The 25216-nt window shown below is 40.7% G+C and overlaps 1 protein-coding gene and 1 long non-coding RNA gene across 6 annotated transcripts; one reads left to right on the top strand and one right to left on the bottom strand.

Annotated features, from left to right (window-relative positions):
- On the top strand, positions 1 to 23527 carry LOC112149263 (protein KIAA0100). Of its 5 annotated transcripts, none has more exons than XM_024276874.2 (41): positions 1 to 402; positions 648 to 779; positions 900 to 1026; positions 1522 to 1571; positions 2270 to 2411; positions 2493 to 2611; positions 2698 to 2758; positions 4296 to 4482; positions 4946 to 5069; positions 5176 to 5300; positions 5373 to 5440; positions 5531 to 5667; positions 5814 to 5968; positions 6224 to 6420; positions 6649 to 6943; positions 7068 to 7273; positions 7355 to 8402; positions 8472 to 8663; positions 10397 to 10599; positions 10693 to 10811; positions 10887 to 11110; positions 11185 to 11375; positions 11464 to 11563; positions 11655 to 11854; positions 11925 to 12219; positions 12904 to 13061; positions 13241 to 13447; positions 14499 to 14598; positions 14721 to 14903; positions 14971 to 15092; positions 15973 to 16128; positions 16619 to 16740; positions 16817 to 16997; positions 17077 to 17163; positions 17478 to 17486; positions 17638 to 17748; positions 17827 to 17962; positions 20181 to 20290; positions 20374 to 20475; positions 21422 to 21556; positions 22273 to 23527. In XM_024276874.2, exons 2-41 carry the CDS (start codon positions 712 to 714, stop codon positions 22456 to 22458), a joined length of 6738 nt encoding a protein of 2245 aa, XP_024132642.1. In that variant the 5' UTR covers positions 1 to 402; positions 648 to 711; the 3' UTR covers positions 22459 to 23527. The 5 variants fall into 5 exon arrangements, with proteins under 5 accessions (XP_024132642.1, XP_024132644.1, XP_024132646.1 ...); XM_024276876.2 differs by having other exon boundaries at positions 2 to 153; XM_024276878.2 differs by having other exon boundaries at positions 2 to 402; positions 5850 to 5968.
- On the bottom strand, positions 15950 to 16681 carry LOC112149264. The gene is made up of 2 exons (XR_002919769.2): positions 16580 to 16681; positions 15950 to 16098 (listed from the first exon to the last, which is right to left on the bottom strand). It is a non-coding gene; the product is annotated as an uncharacterized LOC112149264 (long non-coding RNA).
- Positions 23528 to 25216: the final 1689 nt, after the last annotated feature.

The raw sequence follows: 25216 nt of genomic DNA, 5'->3' as shown, positions 1-25216 counted from the left end.
GGTCAGATTTTGTGGTCATGTAAACATCTTTGGATGACAAACCCGCGTGCAGCTAAGAAGCGGACAGGAACCAGTCCTGCTCCACTGGAGCTGCTCTTCATTCTGCAGTTTTATGCAGTACAGCGATAAACCTGCACCTTTGGTTATGACGGGGTAGGTTTAATGTTTAGAGACAGTTTAGTGAAAACTCTCCCACCCTAAACGCTGTTGTTGAGCGTCTGACAGCTTCGCAGCTGTGTCAAGTTAGCCGGCTGTGTTGCTAGTAGTCCAGCTCGGCTAATTTTTCCCCTCCTGGTGACGCGGCGCAAACATACTTAACTATTTCATGCAGGAATGTTTACGGTCACTCCTTGACAGCGGTTGACTCTTTTTCCACCAATGACATTGATTCAAGAAGCTCAGGTAAATGGTTTTGCACTGTTAGCGAAGTGAAAAAGTTAAGCTAGCAGCTAATTCGGTTGTTATTACTTTGTAGTTACTTTGCGATGTTAGCTAGAGGATGTTAGCACGCGACCAAACCCTCATATTTAGCGCTGGATTGAACCAGAAATGTTCAGTTTGCTGCGTTGACGAACAAATTGAAAGCTGCTGCTTATTTGCTAACAACTAGCTACCAAATTGATGCGTCTAATTTGTTAAATCTGTAGAAGCTGAAGGCGGATAAGGAGCAGGGAGACCCATGTTCAAGCTTTGGGTGTGAATCTCAACACCATGTCCCTCCTGCTCATATCTTTAGTCTTTTTTCTGCTTGGGGTTGTCCTGTTGTGCATAATTTCCAGGTAAGAATTGTAATTTTGGATTCATAAAGTAGCTAATCTGTGAGATTTCTATCTGAATGTAATATTTATTGTTTAAATGAACTGGATTTGACGTGTTTGCATGTGCATTTTCCCTGTCAGATGGCTCATCTGCAGCCTGGCTGTGCGAGCTTTCCAAGCTGCTCTGAATGCTGAACTAAAGATCAAATCAGTAGGATTTTTCTCCATCCAGGGCGTAAGCGTCCACTTCCACCAGCAGCATACTTTGGTGAGATAAGCTCTTTACTCCTTTCAATGTTTGTTTACTTGTGTACAAACCCATGAAAAGGTGTGCTGTAATCAGACATATCTACAAAATGTACAATAGATTAATAAAGCTACAAAAACTTACACGGAAACCTAAAGAACTTCACTTTTTTTCTAACTCTGAAGCATAGTTCAAACCTCAAATTTGAAGCCTTGTGTAAGGAACCTCTTATTTATGACATTTTTAGATCACATCATGCTATTCCCAGCATACAGCGTGCCCTTTCAACCCACATACAGTATTTACTTTAATTGCATCCTCCTTTTCTACACCACCCTAGTAATTTATCTGCAACTTTGAGCACCCCGCTAAATGATGGGACTCCCAGGAGTTTAGCTCTTTTCCTCTTGGTTGAATTAGTTAACATTTTGCTGTTGTTTGTAAAAAAGAATGGGTTTTGCATCAATTGTACTTTCATTTATTTTATTGATTAACACAACCTAAATTTTTTTGCAGGAAATTGACAGGATATGGATATCAAGTAAACTTCTAAACCAAGATTTACCGTAAGTTTGCATGTTTTTTGTTTTTTTAGGTAAGATTTTTTTATTTATTTTTTGCTGTTAAAGACTCAAATCACATTTTGATCTTTTGTTAAAGTGTTCCTAGTAATAATTATGATTATGTCATTTTTGGCCAAAATTAAGAAACCTGTATAGTTTACAAGGACAAAGTTTCTGCAGAGTGGCAGTAGATTATTTGAGTTTTGCTTCTAAATTTCTTGGCCGGACCTCATCAATCCTTTGTTTACACTCTCATTAGCTTACGGCCCCTCGCATCTCCAAACTAACATTAGCGGTGCAATGAAAATGGTGAACATTATTGGAGCTATCCAGCCGTACAGTTTTTGGCGAGATACTAACTTAGAACAAAGAAAACAATTACATTAATGAGTCTATTTATCTACAACCGGATGCATCAGAATGGAGCCAAGCTGGGAGCTTTTCACCTGCCGATCATAGTTTTTACATTTCACTTTTAAACTTTTTCCAATGTTAATTTTTCATTTGGTCCTGATTCACCACAATTTTAACATACAATGCTGATAAACTCAATTTTATTTGATTTATTAAAAAAAAAAAAAAATGTTCTCCATCTTTAGAAAAATACTACAAAAACATGTTCAAAACACAATTTTTATTGAAGTGGGTCTCTAACACCTGTTTAGCCATTGCGTGACTCCTGTGCATTGTTTCTTTCTCAGGAAATACCTAGCATTGTGCGTCGGTGACACAAGAATTAGGTTTGACCTGCAAGCCCCGGTGGGACCTCTGCTAAAGACAAGTCATGGGAAAAAATCCAGAAAGATTTCCGTCAGCCCCAAAACACTACGCTTCCTGTCACAAGTACAAAGGCTCAAAATCAATCAGCACGTCTCTGCTTTCTGGTGTGATGGCTGTACCTCAGTGTCTTTCTTGTGCTTACAGCTGCTGTCGTTCCACTTCAGCTCAATCAATGTGATGGTGCTGAACCTCGCCTTGTCAGAGTCTCTGTGGCACATGACAGTGAGCGGAATTACCTTGTTGCTTGACCATCAGAGCAAACGGTACAATCTCTGTTTGTTTCAGGCATTTGGTCTGGTTATGGGTGAAACTTTTATTTATTGTTGGTGTTATTATTGTGTTTTTGCAGGTTGGCATGGAACCTTTCATTAGGCCAGTTAAGCAGCAAAGTGCTGAAGAGCAGTCAATTGGTGAGTTCATTTACTTAACTTTAAAATGAAATAACTAGCACCTTTCTCCAAATGTATTACATCAAAGAACAAACCATTTTTTATAAATAAATGAGTAAAAACTGGATGAAAATATTGTTTTTTAAAGCCATTTTTTCAGCAATAACAATGTAAGAAATAAACTTTCTCAAGCTGATACTGAGCACATTTAAAGGCAAAGTATTATCCACAGATTGTTTGCTGTTTGGTTTGTGTAAAAGCTTATAAAGATCCTATCATGCAGGTCATAGAATTTGGTGATTACATTTTCAGTTGTAAAAGGTTTTTCACGTTTCTGTAATTTGTGTCATAAAAATGAAGCCACAAAGTAAAACACTTAAAAAGGTTAGGTCTAAGCTCTCCTTATAACTTCTAGAACAGGAATAGGTAACTCCAGGGCTCCTCGAGGGCCACATTCCTGCTTGTTTTCCAGCATACCCTGCTCTGGCATGTTCTAATCGGCTGGACACACCTGAACCAGGTAATCAGTCATGGGTAGGGCTTGGATATCTGGAAATCATGCAGACACTGGGGCCCTCGAGGCCTGGAGTTGTCATAGACACTTAGGAGTTTTTCCCTGTATGACAGTACCAGGCTATGCAACCTTAAATATTTCCTCTTTGTCTTTTATTTACACATATTTAACCTTTAAAATAAATAATTTAGAAAGGCTGAACTTTGTCGGAGAACAGAAAATAGTAGTCTTGTGTTCTAAAGTGGAAAATAACAACAAAACCCCTTCTGTCATGAATAAGGGTTCAATTTGGGGGTGTAAGGAAATATTGATTTAGTGAAAGGGTTAGGGTGTTTTGTGATACACACCGCCAGATTCTTGTCAGTACACACCCCTAGTAAATTCTCTTGTCCTTGAACGCCTCTTGCTATACCTGCTGCTGGACCTGGCGTGTTTTCACAATAAAATGTTTCAAGGGCGGGGTCTGTTGGAAAACAAGCAGCCCCTAAAGGCCTTCAAGGTCTGGATTTGGACACAGACGATCTGAAACCCTTTAGAAATAAAAATCTGTTCAAACATGCAACCTTAGACTCTTTTTATCTCATTTTAATTGGTTATTATGATGTTATCATTAATTGGAGACGAACGTCTGTCACCACAGTGAGTAATATTTTAGATAATACTTGTTGCTTAATTAGTTCTTTCTAATAATGTTTGTGCAACTGCTAGAGGAGCAGTCCTGACATGAAGCAATATGTCTCATGCTTCTGAAGAAGTAATCCATTGTGTCTACAAAATGAAATGGCAGGAATAGTTGGTCACTTGTAGCACTCTGTAGTGCTGCCGTCTTGTCACTGGAGTCACATCCTGTAACACTTGCGGAACAGATTGCTTTCTAACAGTTTAGCATCTCAAGTGGCTGAATTTGTCCACTTTGTGGAAGTTTGATGAATGAAATGCAAGAAAAATGGGTTTAAATAGTGAAATGTGTTTTCTATAAAAGCATATACAGGGGATCAGTCTGAAATGAATGAACACGTCCCACTGGCTTGCTCTTGTTTGTAGGACATTTGTTTGGCAGAAGTGGCCCTCAGCCTGCTGCTGTCCGGAGACATGTGCCTTCCAGAGATGAAGCCGGGTTCTCTTACTCTGAATGTGAGGACGCTCATAGCAGAGCTGCACGAGGGGCTGTTCCTCAGCCACCTCCTGCTTCCCCCCACCCCTCCAAAGAAACAAGATCCTGATGCATCTGGTGAGTCAAAGTTCAACTTTTCTGCATAAGTCACAACTAATGTAAACTTTGGAAATTGTTGAAAGTAAAACACATCATCTGTGTACTATGTCAAATATTTAAAAAAGTGTCAGCTCTATAGAAATGCAACACAAAAAATAAGTAAAGTTGAGGTTTAAGTTGACAGTAACTTTATTTTCTCATGAAAATTATTTTTAGGTCTAATAAAAGACTAAATGATTTGACCTTTAAACATAGTTTTCATACTGATGTTCTGCAGAAGCACAAACATTTAAAACAATTTATTTTTGCTGCAAAAAGTCACAAGATTAGGTGTTTTTAGGACAAAATAAGTTTATATCAAAAAGGGGATGTTCTGTTCTCATTTGTGTCATGGTAGAGAATCACATGTACTTTTAAATGATTTGGTTAAAGTCACTTTAAGTGGTGATATAGCAAAGCAAAATGTCTTTTTTTTTTCTAGAGTGTGAAAACAGTGCGTTCATTCAGACCGAGGCCGTCGAACGGTTTCACCAGCTTCTTCCTCACGATGTCAGAGTGGAATTCGACAAAACTAACATAACTCTGTCCATGCACAGCCAGAAGAAGTGAGTTAATAATTTACCGCCACAATACACGCCTTCTTTTCCGGTAACTTAAAAAGAATCTGCTGATTTGAAAGTGTTTCGTCGAACATTTTCCAACCGTTCACAGACACTTGAACTGGACTTTGAAGTCTCTGAGAATGTGCTACGCCCGTGACGATGAGCAGCATCCGCTGAAAAGCTTCACTCCGGAGCTGAGTTTTCCACAGAGCAGCTTGGAGATCGTTCTTGATGGTCAGTGGACTCTTGGGACATTGCAAAAAGTCTAAAAATACAATAAATGACATCCCTTTTTTCCATTTATAGATGGACTTCTCCTTTCTCAAAGCAGACAGAGGATTCTTTGTGTTAACAGTCTTAAGACATCCCTTCAGGTGAAGCAGATCCCTTTAGTTGCACAATCATCATAAAGTTCCTTAAATATGTGTGTTTTTTTGTAAATCTGTCTTTGTTTCATAATGTAGGTTACATCCCTTGACATTTCGGGGTCATTTATAGTCAACACTTGCATCATTCACTACCGTCACCAGGAGTTTGCACACTGGTTGAACCTGTTTCCATGGAAACGACTTTTTCACAGGAAGGCAGCTCACAGAAGAAGGTATCGCTCCGAGTTTAAAGCACCTCTATGAAAATGATATAATGGGAATTTGTAACGCTCCTTTCTCCTACTTTCCCCCTTTTTTATGTTCACACATCATTCATTCCTTGTTTGTTTTAATTTTTATTTCCTCATGTTGTTTTTAGTCCGTTAGATTATCTGCCCACCCCTTCTTTCCTCAGGCGCCTCCCTCATCTGGATGCTCCTGTGATGATCAGCTCCTCCGTGTCCAACGTGAACGTGTCTGTTCAGCTAGGAGACACCACGCCTTTCGCTCTGGGCTTCATATCTGTTGATGCAGGTATATTCTACAATAATTCATCACATTTTGAAGAGTTTACTTTTTCTAACTTTTACCACTGACACGTTGATGTGTGTCGAAAAAGAGGCAGTACAGTGTAAACACAGCGTTACGCTGGGCTTGGCAGATTTGTTCTGAAACGTTGGACTTTTCTCCGAAAAGTGCAACTTATACTCTGGAAAATACAGTAGTTTTTAAAAAATCTTGCATTTACTGGAGCATTTTGGAGTAAGTTTTGTCCTACTTTTTCTTCAGAGCTGCAGCATCTTCGTGACCTTAAAGTCGACAAAGACTTGGGATCCCAAAATTTGGTTCTGCACCAGAGGGCAGCGGTGTCCCTGGAAAACTTTTGGTGGAGAGTGGGTCAGGGCTCTCACATTCAACAGGCCCCCCACCCTCCTGGTAAACATGTGTGGGGTGAAGCCCTAATTATAGATTACCTCAGTCTCCAGGTAAAAACACACTTTAGAAATCCTAAAAAACAATAATGAAAAATGTGCAGTTACTTCATCACAAATACATTTTTCTGAGACAGGTCCAGCTTATTCTAATAGTGTCTTTTTGAGTTTCAAATATACTGTTATTAATTTTAAAACATATTTAAACTACAACATTTGCAAAAAAAATGTTAACATTGAGGAACTTTTTTGAAATGAGTCTCTAATCTGCACTTTTCACAGGGGAGTTTGAACCGACCCCACACAGAGGCAAGTTGTCAGTCTCCTCCGAGTCTGAGCGTGGAATCGAACCTCAAGGGTCTCCAAGTGGAGCTTTCAGAGACGTGTGCGCTGTGTCTCTCCCGCCTGTTCTCCATGGTGCATCTCCCCCCTGACACAGAGCTTCAGCATCCAGATGCAGCGGTGGTGTCCCCCCCTGGTGGCAGAAGTGTTGCCTCTCCCTCCCCTTCACAGCTGCTCTTCAAACTGGACTGCAATCTGGAAGAGGTTAACGTGTTCACGCTGTCCAATCTGGCAGGTAAGGGTTGTTGGAATATCACTTTATGGTTTAAAGGCACACATGATGTTTGTCTGTCCTTTAGTTTTTTTTACTTCACCAAACATACTGCTACGGTAAAAGTATTTCTTTTCTTTTTTCGTAGGAGCGGTGTCTTTGCGAACGGACTCTTTCAGAGTGTTGAGTTCAGCCGAAAGCTCCCGAGTGTCTCTGCATGGTTTGAGCTTGTCTCTGGTTAAGACGCTCACAGAGAACATGGAGACCTGCTGCCCGGCTTCTCAAACCCCCAACCCTGTCGTCAATCTTGTGGCAATAACAGTTTGGTATCACATCACCACTCATACCTTACAGGTAGTTTGTAAAGTATTTATTGTTTTGTTTGTGTGAAACCTTTTCTTTTTTTGTTGTTGATAATGCACCTGTTTCTGATAGGTTCAGTGTGACGACGGGCTTACGGTTGATTGGTCTCCACCGGACCACATGACTTTTTACCAGCACGTGACTGAAGCTCAGGCTTGTTGGCGTATGCTGCGCACAGAAGCAGATGGGAATGAAGCAGCGACACCTGAGGGCGGCGATGCAGCATCAGCTCAGGCGAAGGCCTTGTGTGTTCGTCTTGAAATGAGCTCCGCCCGTTTAACAGCCCACGTCAGTGAGCAGAACTACATTCTGCTGCTCATTGAAGAGCTTTCGGTGTCAAACCACGCCGGGACGGTTCACATTCGCACGCCCTCACTGATCTTCAACTTTGACGGCAACAACATAGTGTCCTTCAATGGTCTGGACGTGGAGGCGCACGCTGAGCTGACTGAGATGCAGCTGCACAGGGACACCTTCCCCTTCCTCACCACTCCTCACAACCGTGTCTGGGTCTTCACGTGTCCTTCTCTGTCCATTGAGTTTCCATATCAGTACAATTTCTCCAGGACTTTTGACAAGGCCATCAGTGTGCAGAAGTGGCTGAAGTCTCTCCACCTTTCCAGTCGGACCTCGACGGCTGAACGCCTGCCTCCCGATCTTGTGTTTAAAATTTCTCAGTTTTCTTTTGTCTTCCTGGATGATGTGTTTGAAATCAAGCTGCGAGATAACTACGAGCTCATGAAGGACGAGAACAAGGAAAGCGCAAAGCGTCTGTTGCTTTTGGACAAGAAGGTGGCAGAACTTCGCAGGCAGCATGGAGAACTTCTGCCTGCCAGGAAGATAGAGGAGCTTTACAGTTCTCTGGAGAAAAAGCACATAGAGATCTACATCCAGCGTTCAAGACGCCTCTATGTAAACACCCCCATGAGGAAGTCGCTGCTGACCTGGACCATCTCAGACTTGGAGTTGGTAGCACTGGCTGATCATTCTCTTCACGGACCAGAGAAGGTGAGGGAGCAGCTGAGAGACCTCGATGGGATCAGTCCCTTCCCCCGAGACGGACTTCCTCTGGTGATCCAGTGGTGCCGGGCTGTCAAGTTTAAACTGTCTGCATTTTTGGGTAAGTCGGTGAAACTCAGATTATTGTTACGCTTTAAAACAGTTTTACCATGATGTTATCTTCTGACAGTGAGGATTCGTGACTATCCACGCTACCTCTTTGAGATCCGGGACTGGGTTCTGTCGGGACGTCTGCTGGGGACAGAGCAGGACGGACAGCCGAGAGCTACTCGCAAAGAGACCATCCCTCTCGGCCTACCATGGGGAGACGTGACTGTCCGCAGAAATGTGCCCCCGCTCAAGTTCTACTACGATTTTAAATGTAAGCCAAACACGTGCTGCTTCATCCATATTGGATAGGAGACTGACGTGTTATGATTCTGTCAACAGGCTGTTTGCACAGAAGCAGGAAGACTAAAGGTTTTAGCATCCAGATTCACCAATTTAGTAGTTGGTTACATAAATTATAAACTACTAAAATGTGCAGAATTATCAAATACGAATCGCTTTGACTCCAATTGACCAGGATCAAAAGTCTTTTACTGAATTTTACAGCTGTACAGTAACACATTTAGTTCAGGCTGCCTTAAAAACTGATGCCCTGCCACAGATGGCAACTTTAACTTGAGACTCACATTTAACTCTCACATGTGGAGACTTGAGATCTAACCTGAGACTCAGTCTTAAGATCTTGAGACTTAAAGTTTGGGACAATCTGATCTTACGATCAAAACATTTCTGTCCAGTCTATAAATAAAAGCTCTCTTTATGTAGCTTTTGTTTTGGGGATGCAGAAAAACTAACTGCATGTTAATGTGTCTCCATAGAATATTCAAAAGTAGTTTAACAACCATCTGTGAAAATAAAATATTAACTTGAACTTTGCTGTCATGCAATTATTAATCATGACCTGTAATTATTTAAGCTATTTTTAATCAAACCTAATAAATGTCTGTGAAAAGCCTAATTTTCATTTAAATTTGTCAAATTGTGGCACAAAGTTCAAAATAAAACCAAAAAGGGACTTTATGAAGTTTTTCTAATATACCAGACTTCCAACTTTTACTTTTACACCATCAAGAGTTTTTTTTTACAACAACCTCTGGTCCAGAGTGCTCTAATTTAGCACATAAAACAGTAGGAACAATCCAAAAAACATTAACCACAAACTATTTATTAATACCATAATACATATGTTGACATACAGTACCGTATTCCACAGTTTACCGTCTCATGCAGTCAGCTCTCCATGTATGTCATTCATTTATGATAACGAAAAACACTTTTTCTGGGTTTCTCCCTCACAAAATAGATAATAGCTGTTGTGTTTTGACTTTGTTTGGGTTATTTCTGTTAAGGACCACAAAGTTTCTCATTAATGATGTCAGAGCAGCGACACGCTGCGTACAGGTACCGTGTAAACCAAGTAAAACTTTCATACAAGTAACTGATCAGGACCTTTTTTTTATATATTTGAGGATATAGATTTATATTTATTTATAGAGTTATAGATTAAAAATAAAATTAACATTAAAATGAACTCTAATTTGTCTGTAATTAATTAATCGCCATTAATGTGGTAATTTGACACCCCAAATTTTAACAATAGGTGTAAACATTGAAAATTTAAATGTAGACTTCAGACTGGACTCGGAAAAAGGGACTTGTGAGCGTCTGTGTTTCCTGGTAATGCTTGGTTGCTCTAGAGTTGTATATGATGTAGGTGTGTCAGGATTCAACATTCAAACATTCAATTTTAATACAATTTTCCACATTCTTTATCTTTTCTGAATTTCCAAGTTTTCAGTGAATATTAGTTATTTAATCCCTCCTTCATTCAATGACAACAAATTTGAAGATGAACTTCAGTATTAAAAAAGAAAATGGCTTTTGTTTTAATCACAGCTTCCCCCTAGGATTGAAGTCCTTCAAATAAAAGTAAATTATCCTTTCTAATGACTGTCGTATTTTTTTGTCATTAAAAAGGCAGAAAACACATGACTGTTGATTAAATGGTCCTATGTCATTATTCACGAGGAAGCCTGTCTTTTTCAGCCACCATCTACAGTTACACCATTGTGTGGGGGCCGTGTTGGGACCCTGCTTGGACTCTGATCGGGCAGTCAGTCGACCTTCTGACAAAACCCACAGTAGACCCCTCTCCTCCTCTGACCTGGTGGGACAAAAGTCGTCTCCTGCTGCACGGACGCTGGGTCATGGACATTGAACAGGCTAATCTACATCAGCTGGCTACTGAAGTAAAAGGCCTTCTTTGTCCTGTTTCTGTGCTGGGAGGGGGAATCATTCTTGTAGAAACTTTTTAATATGAAATGTCTGATCTGACCTTACAGGATCCCTATAACACCACAGAGAACTTGCATTGGGAGTGGACCTGGCTGAACTTTGACTGGACTCCTGGTCAGTTTGTTTTCAAAGGAAACTTGAATGTTAACGTCAGGACGGCGTCAAAGTAAGTGCCACTGTTTTGGACAGCTGAGTTTCTAGCGACTGAGCTCATGACAAATGTCTGTCTTTTTTTTTTAAGGTATGATGATATCTGTTTGTTAAAACTGCCCAACCTCTGCATGACCCTCGACCTCCAGTGGCTCTGTCACGGCAACCCCCATGACCATCACGCCGTGATGCTCTGCTGTGCAGAGAACATCGCAGACGTGATTTCCGGTCTGCCTCACGACTCCTACAGAGCTTTCCGCTCGGAGAACCTCAACCTCTCCATCACCATGGACCTTAACCAACACAGTGGCGCCGGTGAGTGGAGCTGCATCTCCTCTTGCCTGATAAATGAAACTTTTTGCTCATACATGCCTTGTTTTCCTTTCTAGAGCCTTCGCTGCCTCAGATCGTTCTGTACAGCAGCACTCTGCGCTGGATGCAGAACTTCTGGGCCACCTGGACGAGTGTGTCCCGACCGATCTGCAGAGGAAAGCTCTTCCACAGCCTGAAGCCGGTCCGCAAAAAACTGGGTCAGCACTACAAACAGATGTCTTACACTGCCGCCTTCCCTCAGTTACAGGTCAGCATTTTCCAAGTGTCCTTCAGGTTTTAAAGCTCTGCTTTTAAATATTTTATTTTATTCGCATTTATTTTTATGTATTGATTAGGTTCTCTACTGGGCTTCCGTCGCCCAGCAGAGAGGAATCCAGGTGGAGTGCAGCAAAGGGAACGTCTTTACCCGTGGAACGCAGAGACTTATATCGCAGGGTAAGACGCCACATAGATTTTTCACTTTAGGCCTTCTGCATCCTGTTTACACCTTTTTGCCTTATTGCTGTCTTCCTCTGTTTCCTCTCAGCTGGCACTGTGATGAGAAGGCTGATATCTGAGTGGAATGTGACTCAGATGGTGAGTGAACTCTCGCAGGTGACGGTTCACCTGATGGGGTCCGCCTGGGATGAAACGGCAGACAACCAGGTGAACGCTCAGAAGAAGACGACCCATCTCGTTAGCCTGTCATCTCTGAGCTACCAGCGGCAGAGTAAACGCATGGATGAGGTAAGAAGATTGTAGAACAAAATCTTCCTTTGGATAAAATCATACCGTTAATTTTTTTTTTAATTTCCAGGAGGTGTCAAAGGATGAAACGAACGCCTCTTACACTCACAAACTGCGGCTGGTGGACCTCCGTGCTTCCTGGACCACCACCAACAGGAACATAGCTTTTGGGCTTTACGACGGATACAAAAAGGCGTCTGTGCTGAAGAGAAATCTCTCCACTGAAGCTTTGAAGGGTCTGAAGATCGACACACAGCTGCAGACCAAGAAGCTCAAGCGCTCTCCATCCTACTACTCCCCAACTACTACTCCTACTACACCCGTTGTCCCCACTGTGAATCGAGCAGAAAAGAGTCAAAATGAAGGTGAGAAGTCCTTTTAAGAAGAGTTCTCTAGCAGCTTTTAAAGAAACTTCAAGATGCTTCTTGAAGAACTTGTTAGAACTTGCAGAACAGCATTTTTTTTGTTTATTTTAATTCCCGACTCACAGTGCAGGAAATTATAATAAACATTTAAGAGTTTGAGTAACACTAAAACACACGAAGTGTGACCCAAAAAATCTTTTTAAGCTGAAATCTGTTTCATGTTCATATCAGCTCTCATTGATAGAGCTGTTATTATAATGGAACCTCCTTAAGGTTTGTAAAGTTTTTGTTTCTTCGGGGTTACAGTTGGTGTCTTTATACTGTCAACTTTTTCCAAAACAATTTAGTTTTTTTTGACAGGTAGATTTTTATTTTATGTTGATTTCACATTCATTAAAAAATGCAAACCTTGAGTGAGGGAAGTTGGAAAATAAACCTTCCCAAAAAAAAATGTTTTAGCTCATGAGTTTATAACAAGAGTAGAGTTTCTACTTTACACTTCAGAACAAAAACAAGGAAAAAGAATTTGAATTCATGGATCACTACAGAAAAATGCAACTGGATTGTTTTATTATAGATTAGAAACCAGAACTTTATAGATCTAAAATGCTTTTGAATTGAGACATTCACTCTTCTCAGCTCCCTTTGAACTCCTTTGACTCATTTGTTTTCCTTTTCTTGCAGGAACATCGATGCTCCAGAAGCTGATTGAGGAAACCGATAAGTTTGTGGTGTTTTCGGAGGAGGACTCTGGAGTGAGCGACCAGCTGTGCGGCACCGCGGCCTGTCAGACGGATGATGTTTATAACCGCAACTGGTTTATTGAATTGGTTAACTGTCAGGTAATTTCACCCATGAGTTTGTGTCCTTGTGTGGAGTTTGCTAATCTTTTAATTGGTCTTTAATGAGAACACAGTCCACTACATTGGTTTAAAGTTTGTGCTTTTCTTTGTAGTTGGATTGAGTTGAGCTTTAGAGTACAGCACATATCAGAGGGTTTCAATACTTACTATTTTTCCAGATGATGCTCCGCGGCACGGAGACAGCGGGCTGTGTGCTGGTGTCTGCTGCAAAAGCTCAGCTCCTGCAGTGTGAGCACCACCCCGCCTGGTACAACGACACCTTAAAGCAGAAGACCACCTGGACCTGTCTGCTGGACTGCATGCAATACTTTGCAACCATGGAGCTCAACCCGTCTGAACAAATGGACAAGCAGCTCTGGCTGGAAGTAGGTCCTGCTCTGATCTGATTGTGACTAAATATAGAAAAATGCAATGTACTCAAATCCATCCATCTATTTTCAACCGGATGAATTCCTTTTGGGGTCATGAGGTCACCAGTCCAACACAGGGCCACACAAAGTCACACTTGGGGACAATTTAGGATTGCTAAATAACTTCAGAAGCATCTTTTTGGACTGTGTGAGGAAGCTGGACTGTCAGGAGAAACCACACTTATGCTCAGGAAATACATGCACACAAAAAAGTTCCTGCTGGGATTCAAACGAGGGCCTTCCCACTACACCACCGTTCCACCCATATTAAAAAAATATCCATTTTAAAAATGTTAAAAATTGCAGCATCAAAGTTAAATATAGAATTCCTTTTTTTTATTTGGAGTTAATAGAATTAAATTATAGTCTCAGAAAAGACCTCTTTAAGACTGAAATAAACAAATAGGAAATTCCATATTTTTCAAGAATATGTTATATTTAGTTGTCCTGTAACAGTCTGTATTATGACTTTGTTTTACAAGTAGGTGCTCTACTAAATAAGGAACTACTTTATAGGGAGTTGTATGTTTTTATTTATAAAAAATGTCCATTTTGTTACTTTTATTTTCTGAGCTAAACACCTTCTCCTTTCCAACACTTCAAGAGGCCTACTTGCACTTGTTGACATTGTTTGAGAGGTTTTCCTGTGGTGTCATCGGTCATTCCACCACATGATATCTGTTGCATTTGAGTCTTCTAGTTTTAACCTACTTATGAGCATTTCACAGCTCTGTCCTATGCAGAGAAAAGAGTATCACGTCATATTTGTGCAGAAATTGGGTTTTGTGTGCAAAACATGTTATTTGTGCGTAATTGTCAAAGTTTGTGTGTGTAGTTATTTTAAGCTGCTGTAATTTTAAGTTCTTGTGTATGTAGTAATTTGTCATTTTTGCACTTATGCACATAATGCATTGTATGAGTTATGAATCAAGAATTGTGCACACACAAATCATGTATTTTATCTGCATACTGTTCCATCATTTACTCTGAACTTTGTTGTGTTCAGGTGAAAAACATAGAGGAGCACCGGCAGCGTAACATGGACTCTGTTCTGGATCTGATGGAGGGCGGTCAGGCAGTGGGAGGAATGGTTAGCACCACTACAGGTGTGGAGCTTAAAACTTCAAACCCACAGCTTTAAAGACGCGCACTTCCACACACAAATGATGGTTTTGGTTTGCACGCTGCTCACCTTGTCTTAATGAAAACGATCATGGTTTCTTGGTAGATTGGAACCAGCCTGCTCAGGTGAACGAGTCTCAGCAGGTTCAGCGGATCATCTCTCGCTGCAGCTGCAGGATGCACTACATCAGTTACAGCCACGACATCAACCCCGAGCTGGCCACCCAGATCAAACCTCCAGAGCTGAGCAACAACCACCAGAAGGAGGACCTGCTGAACAAGCAGGCTGGTAAGCTGAAGAACTCACTCGAATGATGGCTTTATCTGCAAGTTTTATGTAACGTTTGTCCTTGTAGGGGCTGTGGACACTTTCACTCTGATACATCACGACCTGGAGATCTCCACTAACCCGGTTCAGTACGCTATGATCCTCGACATCGTCAACAACCTGCTGCTTCATGTGGAGCCCAGGCGCAAGGTATACAAGAGGCTTAACGAACTCAATTACCGGTATTGTCTTTTTTGGTCAAAGCAGCCAAAAATTCATAATAACAGAGAAAAAAAATCATATGCAAGTCACACTATTGGGAGAAATTTCTTTAACAAAGAATGAACGAACATTTCATCTTGAAAGAGAAATCTTTATAACGGAATAGATAATAAAAGACGCTTAAAAGATGCTTCATTACATGACACCATGATTCTCATTTAGCTTCATGAAACAGAACTAATCTACTATATTAGTGTAACATATGAACGATTATTAAGATAACCGTAGCATAAAGAACATCCTATCAAGCCAACTAAACTCTTTATATACCTTCAAATCACTAAATCCGCTTCATTTTTTATCCTCTTTAGAACAACTCTGCCAAGCTCGGTTTCATGTTGCGTTTACACCGAACGTGATTCACGCGTCAAATTTGTGTCGACTGCCGACCAAAAAAGGTGTTCCTGAGCTTGATGCTGCAAATGGGAGGAGCAAAAATGCTCACATTGGATCAGTATTCTACCCACTGATCGAGTCACTGATTGGTAGATGCCACATGGCGACCTCGCCCACCCAATTCACGCCGTGCCCGTTGCACAAATCACATTTGGTTTGAACACAGCATAACACTCAGTAGAGTTTCTTCTACTGGGTTGTTGTCGGTAGGAAATAATGATGCACACATCTAGCTTTTATTGCTATTTATTTTTTAAAAATCACAAATAAGTCGCACCCACGGTCAACTTTGGACAAAAAAAAAGAAACTTAGACTTCAGAAAGTACTGTAATTTACTTCAAATTCATATCCTTTTGCAAACGTCTGGTGACTCATCTTTGCCAATTTATCTTTTTTTTTTTTTTTCCTCAGGAACACAGCGAGAAAAAGCAGCGTGTGCGTTTCCAGCTGGAAATCTCAAGCAACCCGGAGGAGCAGCGGAGCAGCATCCTACACCTGCAGGAGGCTGTCAGGCAGCACCTGGTTCAGATCAGACTCCTGGAGAAGCAGATTTACTCCAATGAAAAGGTGGGCAACCGGAAAATGATCTCAGCTTTATTAGGGACAGGAGAAAAACAATGATCCCAGCAAATGAAGGGCCTGATTGACCAGTTACAAATAATCGATTTACTCATGTTTTTTAAATGGACGTCATCGAAGAAATGCCTCCCAAAATATTTTTGTTGATTTCATCTATGTTTTTTCCTTTTGTACAGATAGCATAAATCCATCAAACGTAAGATCAACAAACATGATAAACCTGCTGTATTTCCCTCAAGTTCACCCAACTTTGTAAACGGTGTGAATGTGAAACACTTCCGCTAGCTTAAGTTGCAGTTAGAGGACGTAGAGAACATCAGTCTTCCTTAACGCTCCTGCTTGTCTTTAGCTCTTCTAGTGTGTTCTTAATGGTGTCTTGTCCAGTGTGTTTTCATGATTTACAGATCACAAGGAAAGGAAAAAAACTCCAGTTACGAACCTAAAGGATTTGTTTGTATTCTTTATGATGTTTTTGCAGGCTCAACCGGAGGATCAAGCCAACGAGGAGCTGACAGAGATCAACACGCAGCTCCAGGACCAGCTGAGACAGGAAAAAAACGACATGCAGATGAAGAGCGAAGAGCTCAACATCCTCATCAGGTTCTGCATTTCTGCAGATCGGCCCCACCAGGAGTCGAAGCCCAGAAGTTAAAAATACTTATTTCTTTCTGACCAGGTGTTTTAAAGATTTCCAGCTGCAGCGAGCCAACAAGCTGGAGCTGCGTAAGCCTCCGGAGGACGTGAGCGTGGTGCGGAGGACGGAGATTTATTTCGCTCAGGCTCGCTGGTGTCTGACGGAGGAGGACGGACAGCTCGGCATTGCTGAGCTGGAGCTGCAGCGGTTTATGTACAGTAAGGTCAGCAGATAGTCCATCACTGACCTCCGGTTTTAATGAAGTGCTTTCAGCGTAATAAAACACTAAACGTGTCTTCCAGCTGAACAAATCAGACGACACAGCAGAGCATCTATTGGAGCTTGGGTGGTTCACCATGAACAACTTGCTGCCAAATGCAGCTTATAAGGTAAACACTTTAGAGTTTTGTACCTGTTTAACCCTTTAACACCAGCGATGTTACCACTCTTTGACTGTTTACACATAAATCAGTTGATTCTGACTCAGAGAAAAGCAGCTTTGCGCCGTTAACGGCGCAAAGCTGCTTTTCTCTGAGTCAGAATCAACTGGAATTACAGAAACTAAAGCTCTGGTATTAAAGGGTTAAGGGAAAAGCTGAAATATAATTTATGAGTTTGTTTGGGAACATAAACTAAAATGTAAAAAAATGGCTTAACTGTCACTATTCTTGACTCCTTTATGCCTGTTCTTTCTCCCGTGCAGCGGGTCCGGGTATGTAGACTTGTGGCTCAATGTCTCAGTGTTGACTCCATCTTATTCACAGGATTCCTCATTAAATCATTACCAGTTTCTCCATCCGTTTTGATCATCTGAAAAAGCCTACATTTGCTGTACAAACCAAAACGACCGTCTTCTCCTGTAGGTTGTACTTCGTCCTCAGAGCAACTGCCAGTTGGGGCGCCAGTTTGCTTTGCGAATCTTCAGCAAAGTGCGGCCACCTGTGGGAGGCATCTCTGTGAAGGAGCACTTTGAGGTGAAGACCTGTAATACCTTTTAAATAAAGTTTTTTTTCTTGTTTTTATATAGTAATGATTGTTTTGTTTTTTTCCAGGTGAACGTGGTGCCTCTCACCATCCAGCTCATGTACCAGTTCTTCAAAAGAATGATGGGATTTTTTTTCCCAGGACGAAATGTTGAAGAAGAGGAGTACGCTGATGAGGAAGACAAGTTTAGACTGGTTACTACGGGTATGTTTTTGGGTTATGAAGGCAGTACGATGATGAGCCATGGAAAATTATTCAATTTATTTTATTTGGTCTTAAAAACTTTTACCATTACCAGAATGCCAGTGTGTTCATTCAAAGTAGTTATAAGAAAGATAATTACATCCTTTTTTTTAAAGGCCTCCTGCAGTGGCAAATCTTTTTTTTTTAATTTAGAAAGTCAATGGAACTTGGAAAATGAAAAATATTCACTTAAAATGATCCAGCGTGATTTTATTGATCATTTTATGGTCGTGCACAGCTTTAAATTTGGGCGATCGGTGGTGATGGGCGGGGGCTGCGCGTGACGTCACCTCAGGGATCCCAGAGTGTAAACAACAATGGCGGACGGTTTGAGAAGCGACGTAGACCACGATTTAGAGGATATTTCTTTGGATGACGGTGATGAGCCTTCATCAAACATGGGAATTTTAACGACACAGGGTTCGGAGGGTGTACATCCCTACCAGTTTGAACCGGAGGTTTCCTCATCCGAGGATACAGGGGCTTCGGATGACGATGGTGAAAGCTCATACAGCGATGGCGCCGAGAAGACGATCAAACTTGACTATTTAGAGGAAGTAAAAGTCGTAACAAGGTTTCCGTAGGTGAACCTAAGGAAGGATCATTACCGGAAAAGGAAAGGCGCTGCCGCTGCCGCGGAGCGTCCCTTGTCGTCCTCCTTCAGGGGCGAGGCGGACGGAGCCCCCCTGCCCGGGTCTGCTGCTTCTGCGGCGACGGGTGGACTCGCTCCCCCGCCGCCCTCTCGGCCTCCCTCGCCCGCGTGCAACCAACCCCCATGCGGGTCCTCTTTCCAGACGGCCGGCGGGGTCCTCCTGTGCCCGGCGCCGAGGCCACCCCCGCCGGCCTCACGGCCCCGGGAGGGAGTAAGAACCCGGGCTCGGCTGCCGGCGCCGGACAACTGTCCGGCGAACCCACGGCGCCCCCCATGCCCGGCCCGGGGTCTCGGAACCGCAAACCCCCCTCAGCGCGGCGGCCTTACCCTGGCCGTCCGGCGCGCGCCTGCCAGGTGCCCGTACACCCCCCGTGTTCCTCCTCCGGAGGACCGGGGAGGGCTCAAAGCCTTCCCCTGACCGGAGAGCGCCCCACTCCTTTATTGAAACGGGAAATTCATGAAGGGAGACCCCCTTCTTCGGCACATTACTGCACCCAATAGCCACACTCCTATTCACCATTATCCCGTTTGAATCCCCAAATCCACGGCAGTCCAAATTCTATTACGCTAAGTAATTCCATGCCCAGAAAGTCATCACAACACTAGCGGATCTAGCTGTATGTTCCTGTACTGACGTCACACGACCTATGACCTACTTATCGGTGGCTGCCCAAAATCTGAGCGATCGCGCTATCTTTGAACGCTTGAAGAGAGTGGACGGGGCCGCGGGTGACAAAATAATTATACGGGGTTCATTTGTGACATAAATACTAATGTTTTATTGCAATTTAAGAAAAATCACGATTTTCACCACACGAGGCCTTTAATTTATTCATATTCAATGCACTTTGATAACCATGACTGTGCTGTAATTTTGCTGCAGCGTTGGCCACTTTTGGCCAGCAGACACATTTAACTAAATTAAATTATTGTTTTTTTCACAATAAATAAATAAAACGTATTACATTTTGTATCAAACAAGTTACATTTTTGATTTAGAGAAAATAATAAAAAACTCAACCTGTTAACTTTTTCCCCTTCAAGTAAAGTTTAACTTATAAATATGAATATAATGTTGATCTTTTTTGTGTAAAGCTTATCAAGTGTAATCTGATTATGTAATTATTCAAAATGTACAGTTGCTCTTGCACAAACATAAAAATATATATTTTATAAATAAATTACAGTTTAAAAAAGAATATTATAAGGGGTTTGTAAGGTTACATTTTAATAAACAGAAGAGAAAAAAATGCTTTAAAATTTGTACATCCCTCACTTTATTGAAAATTAAAAAAAAACTAGCCCAACTTTTAAGAAAAAAGAAAAGTGCCTCATGATTTTTGAGAACCTTTGAACTAAAAAAAAAAAAAAGTTTGAAACCCACTAATCTGACTCACTCACTAGTCATTCCTTTCACTTACTTTGTAATTAGCTTGACTAAAGTGGGTCAGTGTGTTGGAGTAAAGGGTTCAGCCTTCAGGGTCACCCAGAGGCTCAGTGCTGATGTCAGTGTGGTCTCTGGAACAGGTATCCCCGTCAAACCCCGCTCAGATGACACCATGACGCCCAGCAAAAGCGTCACTCAAGGATTGAACCGCACCGCCGGGGTCCGAAAGTCGTTCAGGAAAGCTCCAGAGGTGTGAGGAGAGCCTCTTTCATTCAAAACGTGTTCATCAAAAATGTTTCCGAACCAACTAACGAGGTTCAACTTCTCCCCCAGCATCCAGTTGATGACATCGATAAGATGAAGGAGCGAGCTGCCATGAACAACTCCTTCATCTACATCAAGATCCCCCAAGTGCCGCTGTGTGTCAGCTACAAAGTGAGTTTCTGGACAGCACGGCTTTGTCAGCCGGTTCTATTGCTTATTTTATTAATTTTTTTATAAGTCTATATGAAATTCCCTTTAGTCATTTGTCCACATTTTTTCAGAGGTGTGCTCCCATTCTTCACTTACCACCAGGCAATTAGGCATAAAGATTATGTAAACACGTAGAGTTGAAGTTCTCAATCTAAATAATACTTTGTTTTTATTTTCCAGTTTGTGGTTCTTAATAAAAGACAAACAAATGGAAAAAAATTTAAATTTTAAGCCAAAATAAAAAATTCAAAAAATTCAAAAATGTTAGTGTAATACTTTACTTTTTATATTGTGAAACTTAAAATGTTCCCATTTAGTCTGAGGAAGTGTTTACTAACACTAAAAATGTCTGACTTCCCATAGCAAAAAGCAGTACACTTGAAGTTCATTTTATGTGTATTAATTTTAGCTTACACTGCAAAATAGGCTTTTTAGAAAAAAGTCAAAAGCTCTTACCCTATTGGCAGATTTTAGACAATAAAAAACTAGACAAAATAGACAAAAAAAACTTCCACAGAGAAATAATCTGACCGAGAATTCTTATTTAAAAAAAATCGTGTTATTAAGACACATTTTTCTGTAAATAAGATTATTTTTCCTACTGAAAAAGTTTCTTAGTAAGATTATTTTTCTTAAGATTCAGTTTTTGAAATATACAAAAGTACAGAAGGCAGTTTTGTGAATTTCTAGGGCTTTATTTTTAGCTAAACATAATCCCAATACATGAACTTTTAATGACAGTCCATGACTTTAGTCAGCAACAGCCTCCTCCAGCATCCGTGAACACGTCTCAGTGTGAATTTTAGTTTGATATCTGTCAGTGCGTCTTGCTAAAGCTGCATAATTTTAAATTATTTTATAATATAGGTGTTTTAAACTGCTAAAGTTTAATTGTCTGTCTGTTCAGGGAGAGAAGAGCAGCGTGGATTGGAAAGACTTGAACCTGGTCCTGCCTTGTTTGGAGTATCACAACAACACCTGGACGTGGCTCGACTTCGCCATGGCTGTGAAAAGAGACAGCCGGAAAGCGCTTGTAGCGCAGGTACACCATATATTTTTTTAACTTTCAATTCTTGACTATCAACCATACAGAGGGAGTATTAGGACCACCATAAGAATAAAAACCAAATACATTTAACTTGGTTATTTACAAAAAACATAAATATTACATTAATTATTACAACTTCAATCCGATTATAATATTTTTTTACATTCATATATATTTTTTATTTTTCATCCCAGTCTTTAAAATGATCAAATTCACCCAAAAATCAATCTCATGTCTTATACTGTCTTGCTGTTGTGATAAAGTGTGGAATATTTGATTTATGGTATTAATAAGAAGTTTGTGTTCAATATGTTTGGATTGCTCAGAAATGTGTTTCTACTGTTTTTTGATTTGGTAAATTTGAGCACTCTGGACCTGATTGAGTTTTTTTTTATTGTATTTTGATCTATTACTGCACCACAATGTCAGAAATGTAAATAAATTCCCCCAAAGAATGGCTTTTCACAGCAAAATAAATCATTACAATTAGAAACTCATTAATTTGATTAAATAATTACAGGTCATGGTTATTTAATCGTGCCAAAAACGAATTGTTACTATGTTTTACAACATTTTAATTGATTAAAAATAGTGTAAATTGTTTGAATTTGGAATAAATCTCCACCTTAATTATAGTCTTTACTGTAATCTATCTCCGTTTTGCTCAGATGTGAGCTCGATGTTCATGAGCTGATCTTTTCTGCTCTCAGATGATCAAGGAGAAACTTCGCCTGAAGCCCGCGGCGGGCTCGGACCTGCGGGGGAAAGTGTCTGAGGGAAAGGCTGACAACAGCCTGCAGCAGCAGGAGGAAGATGAGAAGGCGCGACTCCTCATCGGCCTCAGCTCTGCAGACAAGAGCTCCACCAAAAAGAGCATCTTCAGTCGCCGCAAATGACGTGGAATCCCCTCTGTGTTTGGGATTGAACCATCACTCTGTCTTTGTGACTCCCAAAGGGAAAAGCCTTTGAAATAGTGTTTGAGGACACACCATTTCTGCCTGCTGAACTTTATTTTTGAAAAGTTGTGTTTTCTGTTTGTCCATGCAGGCAACTCAAAATGTATGTTTTCAATTCATGTTTGTCTTTGTGTGAATTCTGCTACTATGGAAGTAACGATCACTGTGGCTGCATCAAATGCAGTTTGGAAGATACCATTATGTAGCGAGCACTTCACTGGGGATGATCTTCTGCATCTGCTGATGGAGAGATGAAAGCGGCACTTCCTGCTGGCTCGGGAAAACACTGAATGTCCGATTCTGCGAAAGCAAACTGAGAGCACCTTCATCGCTGAGAACTGTACGAGTCCGGTTCTTGAACCCTCCGAGGAAATATACTAAAGTGTGTTCTGTCATTTCAGGCTAAATGTGGCTGTGTGAATGTTACTCTGACATGAAGGCCTTTTTGTTTTTCTCTAACGTCATTTTATTTCGGAGTTTGCTCCCCACGCCGTGCTTTTTTTTTTTTTTTTTTATGTATGTCACCTCAGTGCAATTTATCAAGAACCGCAGCAAACATGCTCCCGTGTTGTTCAGCGTGACACTGGAATTGTGGGGAAAACGTTGCAGCTACTGGCAGTATCTGTATAGTTTTTAATCCTGTTTTGATATTTTTGTAACAACAGTTGCTTTCTGTTGTCCCTTTTTGTGTCCCTGAGCTCCTGACATTTCCCTCCGTCTGCATTCGGGCGACCCGGCGGCAGCTGCTGGTTTTACGTTCCTGTCAGAACTTTGGCTTTTCTTGTTTATCAATGAAAGTGTTAATTAATACGATTTTGTTTGTGGATGGTGAATAGAAAATGAATGATTGAAAATCTGACGGCTTAAACCAGAGTTAAACTGATTTTTCTCAGCTGGTGTAATGACGAATGAGGAGAATTAAAATGTGTGTTAGAACCAGGACTGCAATTTGTATTTTTATTTTATTTTTATTTTGTTTTCACATGAAAATAAATATTTCAATACATAAGATGTGACATTGACTAATGCTATTGCTGGAAGCCTTTTCAAATTTTGCAGTTAAAGTAATTTTAGCTTTTATCAATAAGTATCTGCCATTTTTATTAATTAGTAGGGGTGTAACGATTTATTTTAACAATGGTTCGATTCAAATCATAATTTGTGATTGTCTTCACGATTCATAGTCGATATTGATTCATTTTGAACAATCCGATCTGATTCACTGTTCAGGACATCTTTAGCCAAAACTTCAACCAGTGTGACTCAGATAAATACCTGGTACTGAACTGGTAACGTTTTCCAGATTCCTGGTATTTCTTGCAAAATAATCAAGTGTATATTTAATGTGTGTACACAAGAATTAATTGCAAATCCATTTACATTTTAGTTTCATAAAGTTCAGCTCACTGTTGTTTTTCCACATAAAAATAAACCAAACAGAACATTATAAGAACATTCTACCACACTGTCTGGTCACATGACTGTAAAATTCAAAGTGTTTCCACACATTGGACTTTTATGATGGATTGATCATTTTTTGCTGTCATAATATGTGTTGGACTTATCTCAATCCAAATGTTATTTTCCAAAAACAACCAGTTTATCTTTTATCGTAACTATTTTTTAAGTATCGTAACTATTTTTTAATGTATAAGTCGATTCGATTTGATTAACAGCTTGCCTGTGGGAATATAAATCAATTAATTGATAAATCGTTAGCTCTATTAAACAGAGTTTTAGCAGATCTGAAAGTGGTAGCTTTATTTTTGTAGAAGACATGCTCTGGATGTCATGTGACAGAAGCGCCATCTGCTGGCCAACAGGAAACAAAATGATGTTTTCTACATTTCTTTTTTCATGGCGAGTGTAACTTGTCTGTGTGTGGTTGTTTTGTGTCTGTGCTGCCCTGCGATGGACTGTCAGGCTGTACTCCACCTTGGCCCTGCAGTACTTGGGATAGGCTCCAGCAACCTCGTGTGGGATCAGAGGACGGACGGATTATGACTTAAGTTAAGAAAACACAAGAAAAACTGACTTGTGTTTACAAGAATAAAAGGATCTGTTTGGTTGACCTTAATTTGAGAACGTTGAAAGAAATCTGTTGTGTTAGCCAAAAAAGAAGCAATGTGGTTGACTTGTGTTTCGTTTAAACCTGTAAAAAACAAGGCCCAGTGAAAGTAATATTTAATTCACACTGCACCATATTTGACATATTAGATTTACTTATGGGACCTACACTAGTTACTCATTCATATTCAGAGTGAGCTAAGACATAGGATACCTAACAAACCAGATTTTAGTCCTGGAGGTCAGTAGCTGTGTTTACAATAGGCCGGAAAATATAAACCAGAGTCTATTTCCACAATAACAAAACAAGTTTTGACCTTTTGTTCAGATAAAGTGGATTTAGTTCCTATCACACAGCAGATAAAAGTGAGTTCAGGTCGCACATTTCTCCAAAAATCCCTATGGATTTCTACAAAATATACTCGTTTACCTTTCAGCACATCCCGTCATGGTCCCCACAGAGAATCAGCTTTCACCGTTCCACACACTGGGTTTGGCTGAGATTATGTTTTGGGGGCCAGCCCTTGTGGCAGTTGTAGTACCCCTGGTTTGTGATGTGCCAGTCCAACACGCATCCAACTGAGCCTTCAACAAAATATACTCTTAGTCTAAATCTTAGGATTTACCTAAA

Source organism: Oryzias melastigma, linkage group LG13, assembly GCF_002922805.2.
Source record: "Oryzias melastigma strain HK-1 linkage group LG13, ASM292280v2, whole genome shotgun sequence".
Classification (NCBI taxonomy): Eukaryota; Metazoa; Chordata; class Actinopteri; order Beloniformes; family Adrianichthyidae; genus Oryzias; species Oryzias melastigma.
The sequence above is the reverse complement of the archived record's forward strand: the minus strand, read 5'-3'. Positions and strand labels throughout refer to the sequence as shown.

Excerpts from the sequence above, each read along its gene's own strand:
- LOC112149263 (XM_024276874.2), top strand. The coding sequence starts at position 712 with ATGTCCCTCCTGCTCATATCTTTAGTCTTTTTTCTGCTTGGGGTTGTC. Across the intron at positions 10,600-10,692 it reads TACATCAGCTGGCTACTGAA|GATCCCTATAACACCACAGA; the intron begins GTAAAAGGCCTT and ends CTGACCTTACAG. Across the intron at positions 15,093-15,972 it reads ATGTGGAGCCCAGGCGCAAG|GAACACAGCGAGAAAAAGCA; the intron begins GTATACAAGAGG and ends TTTTTTCCTCAG.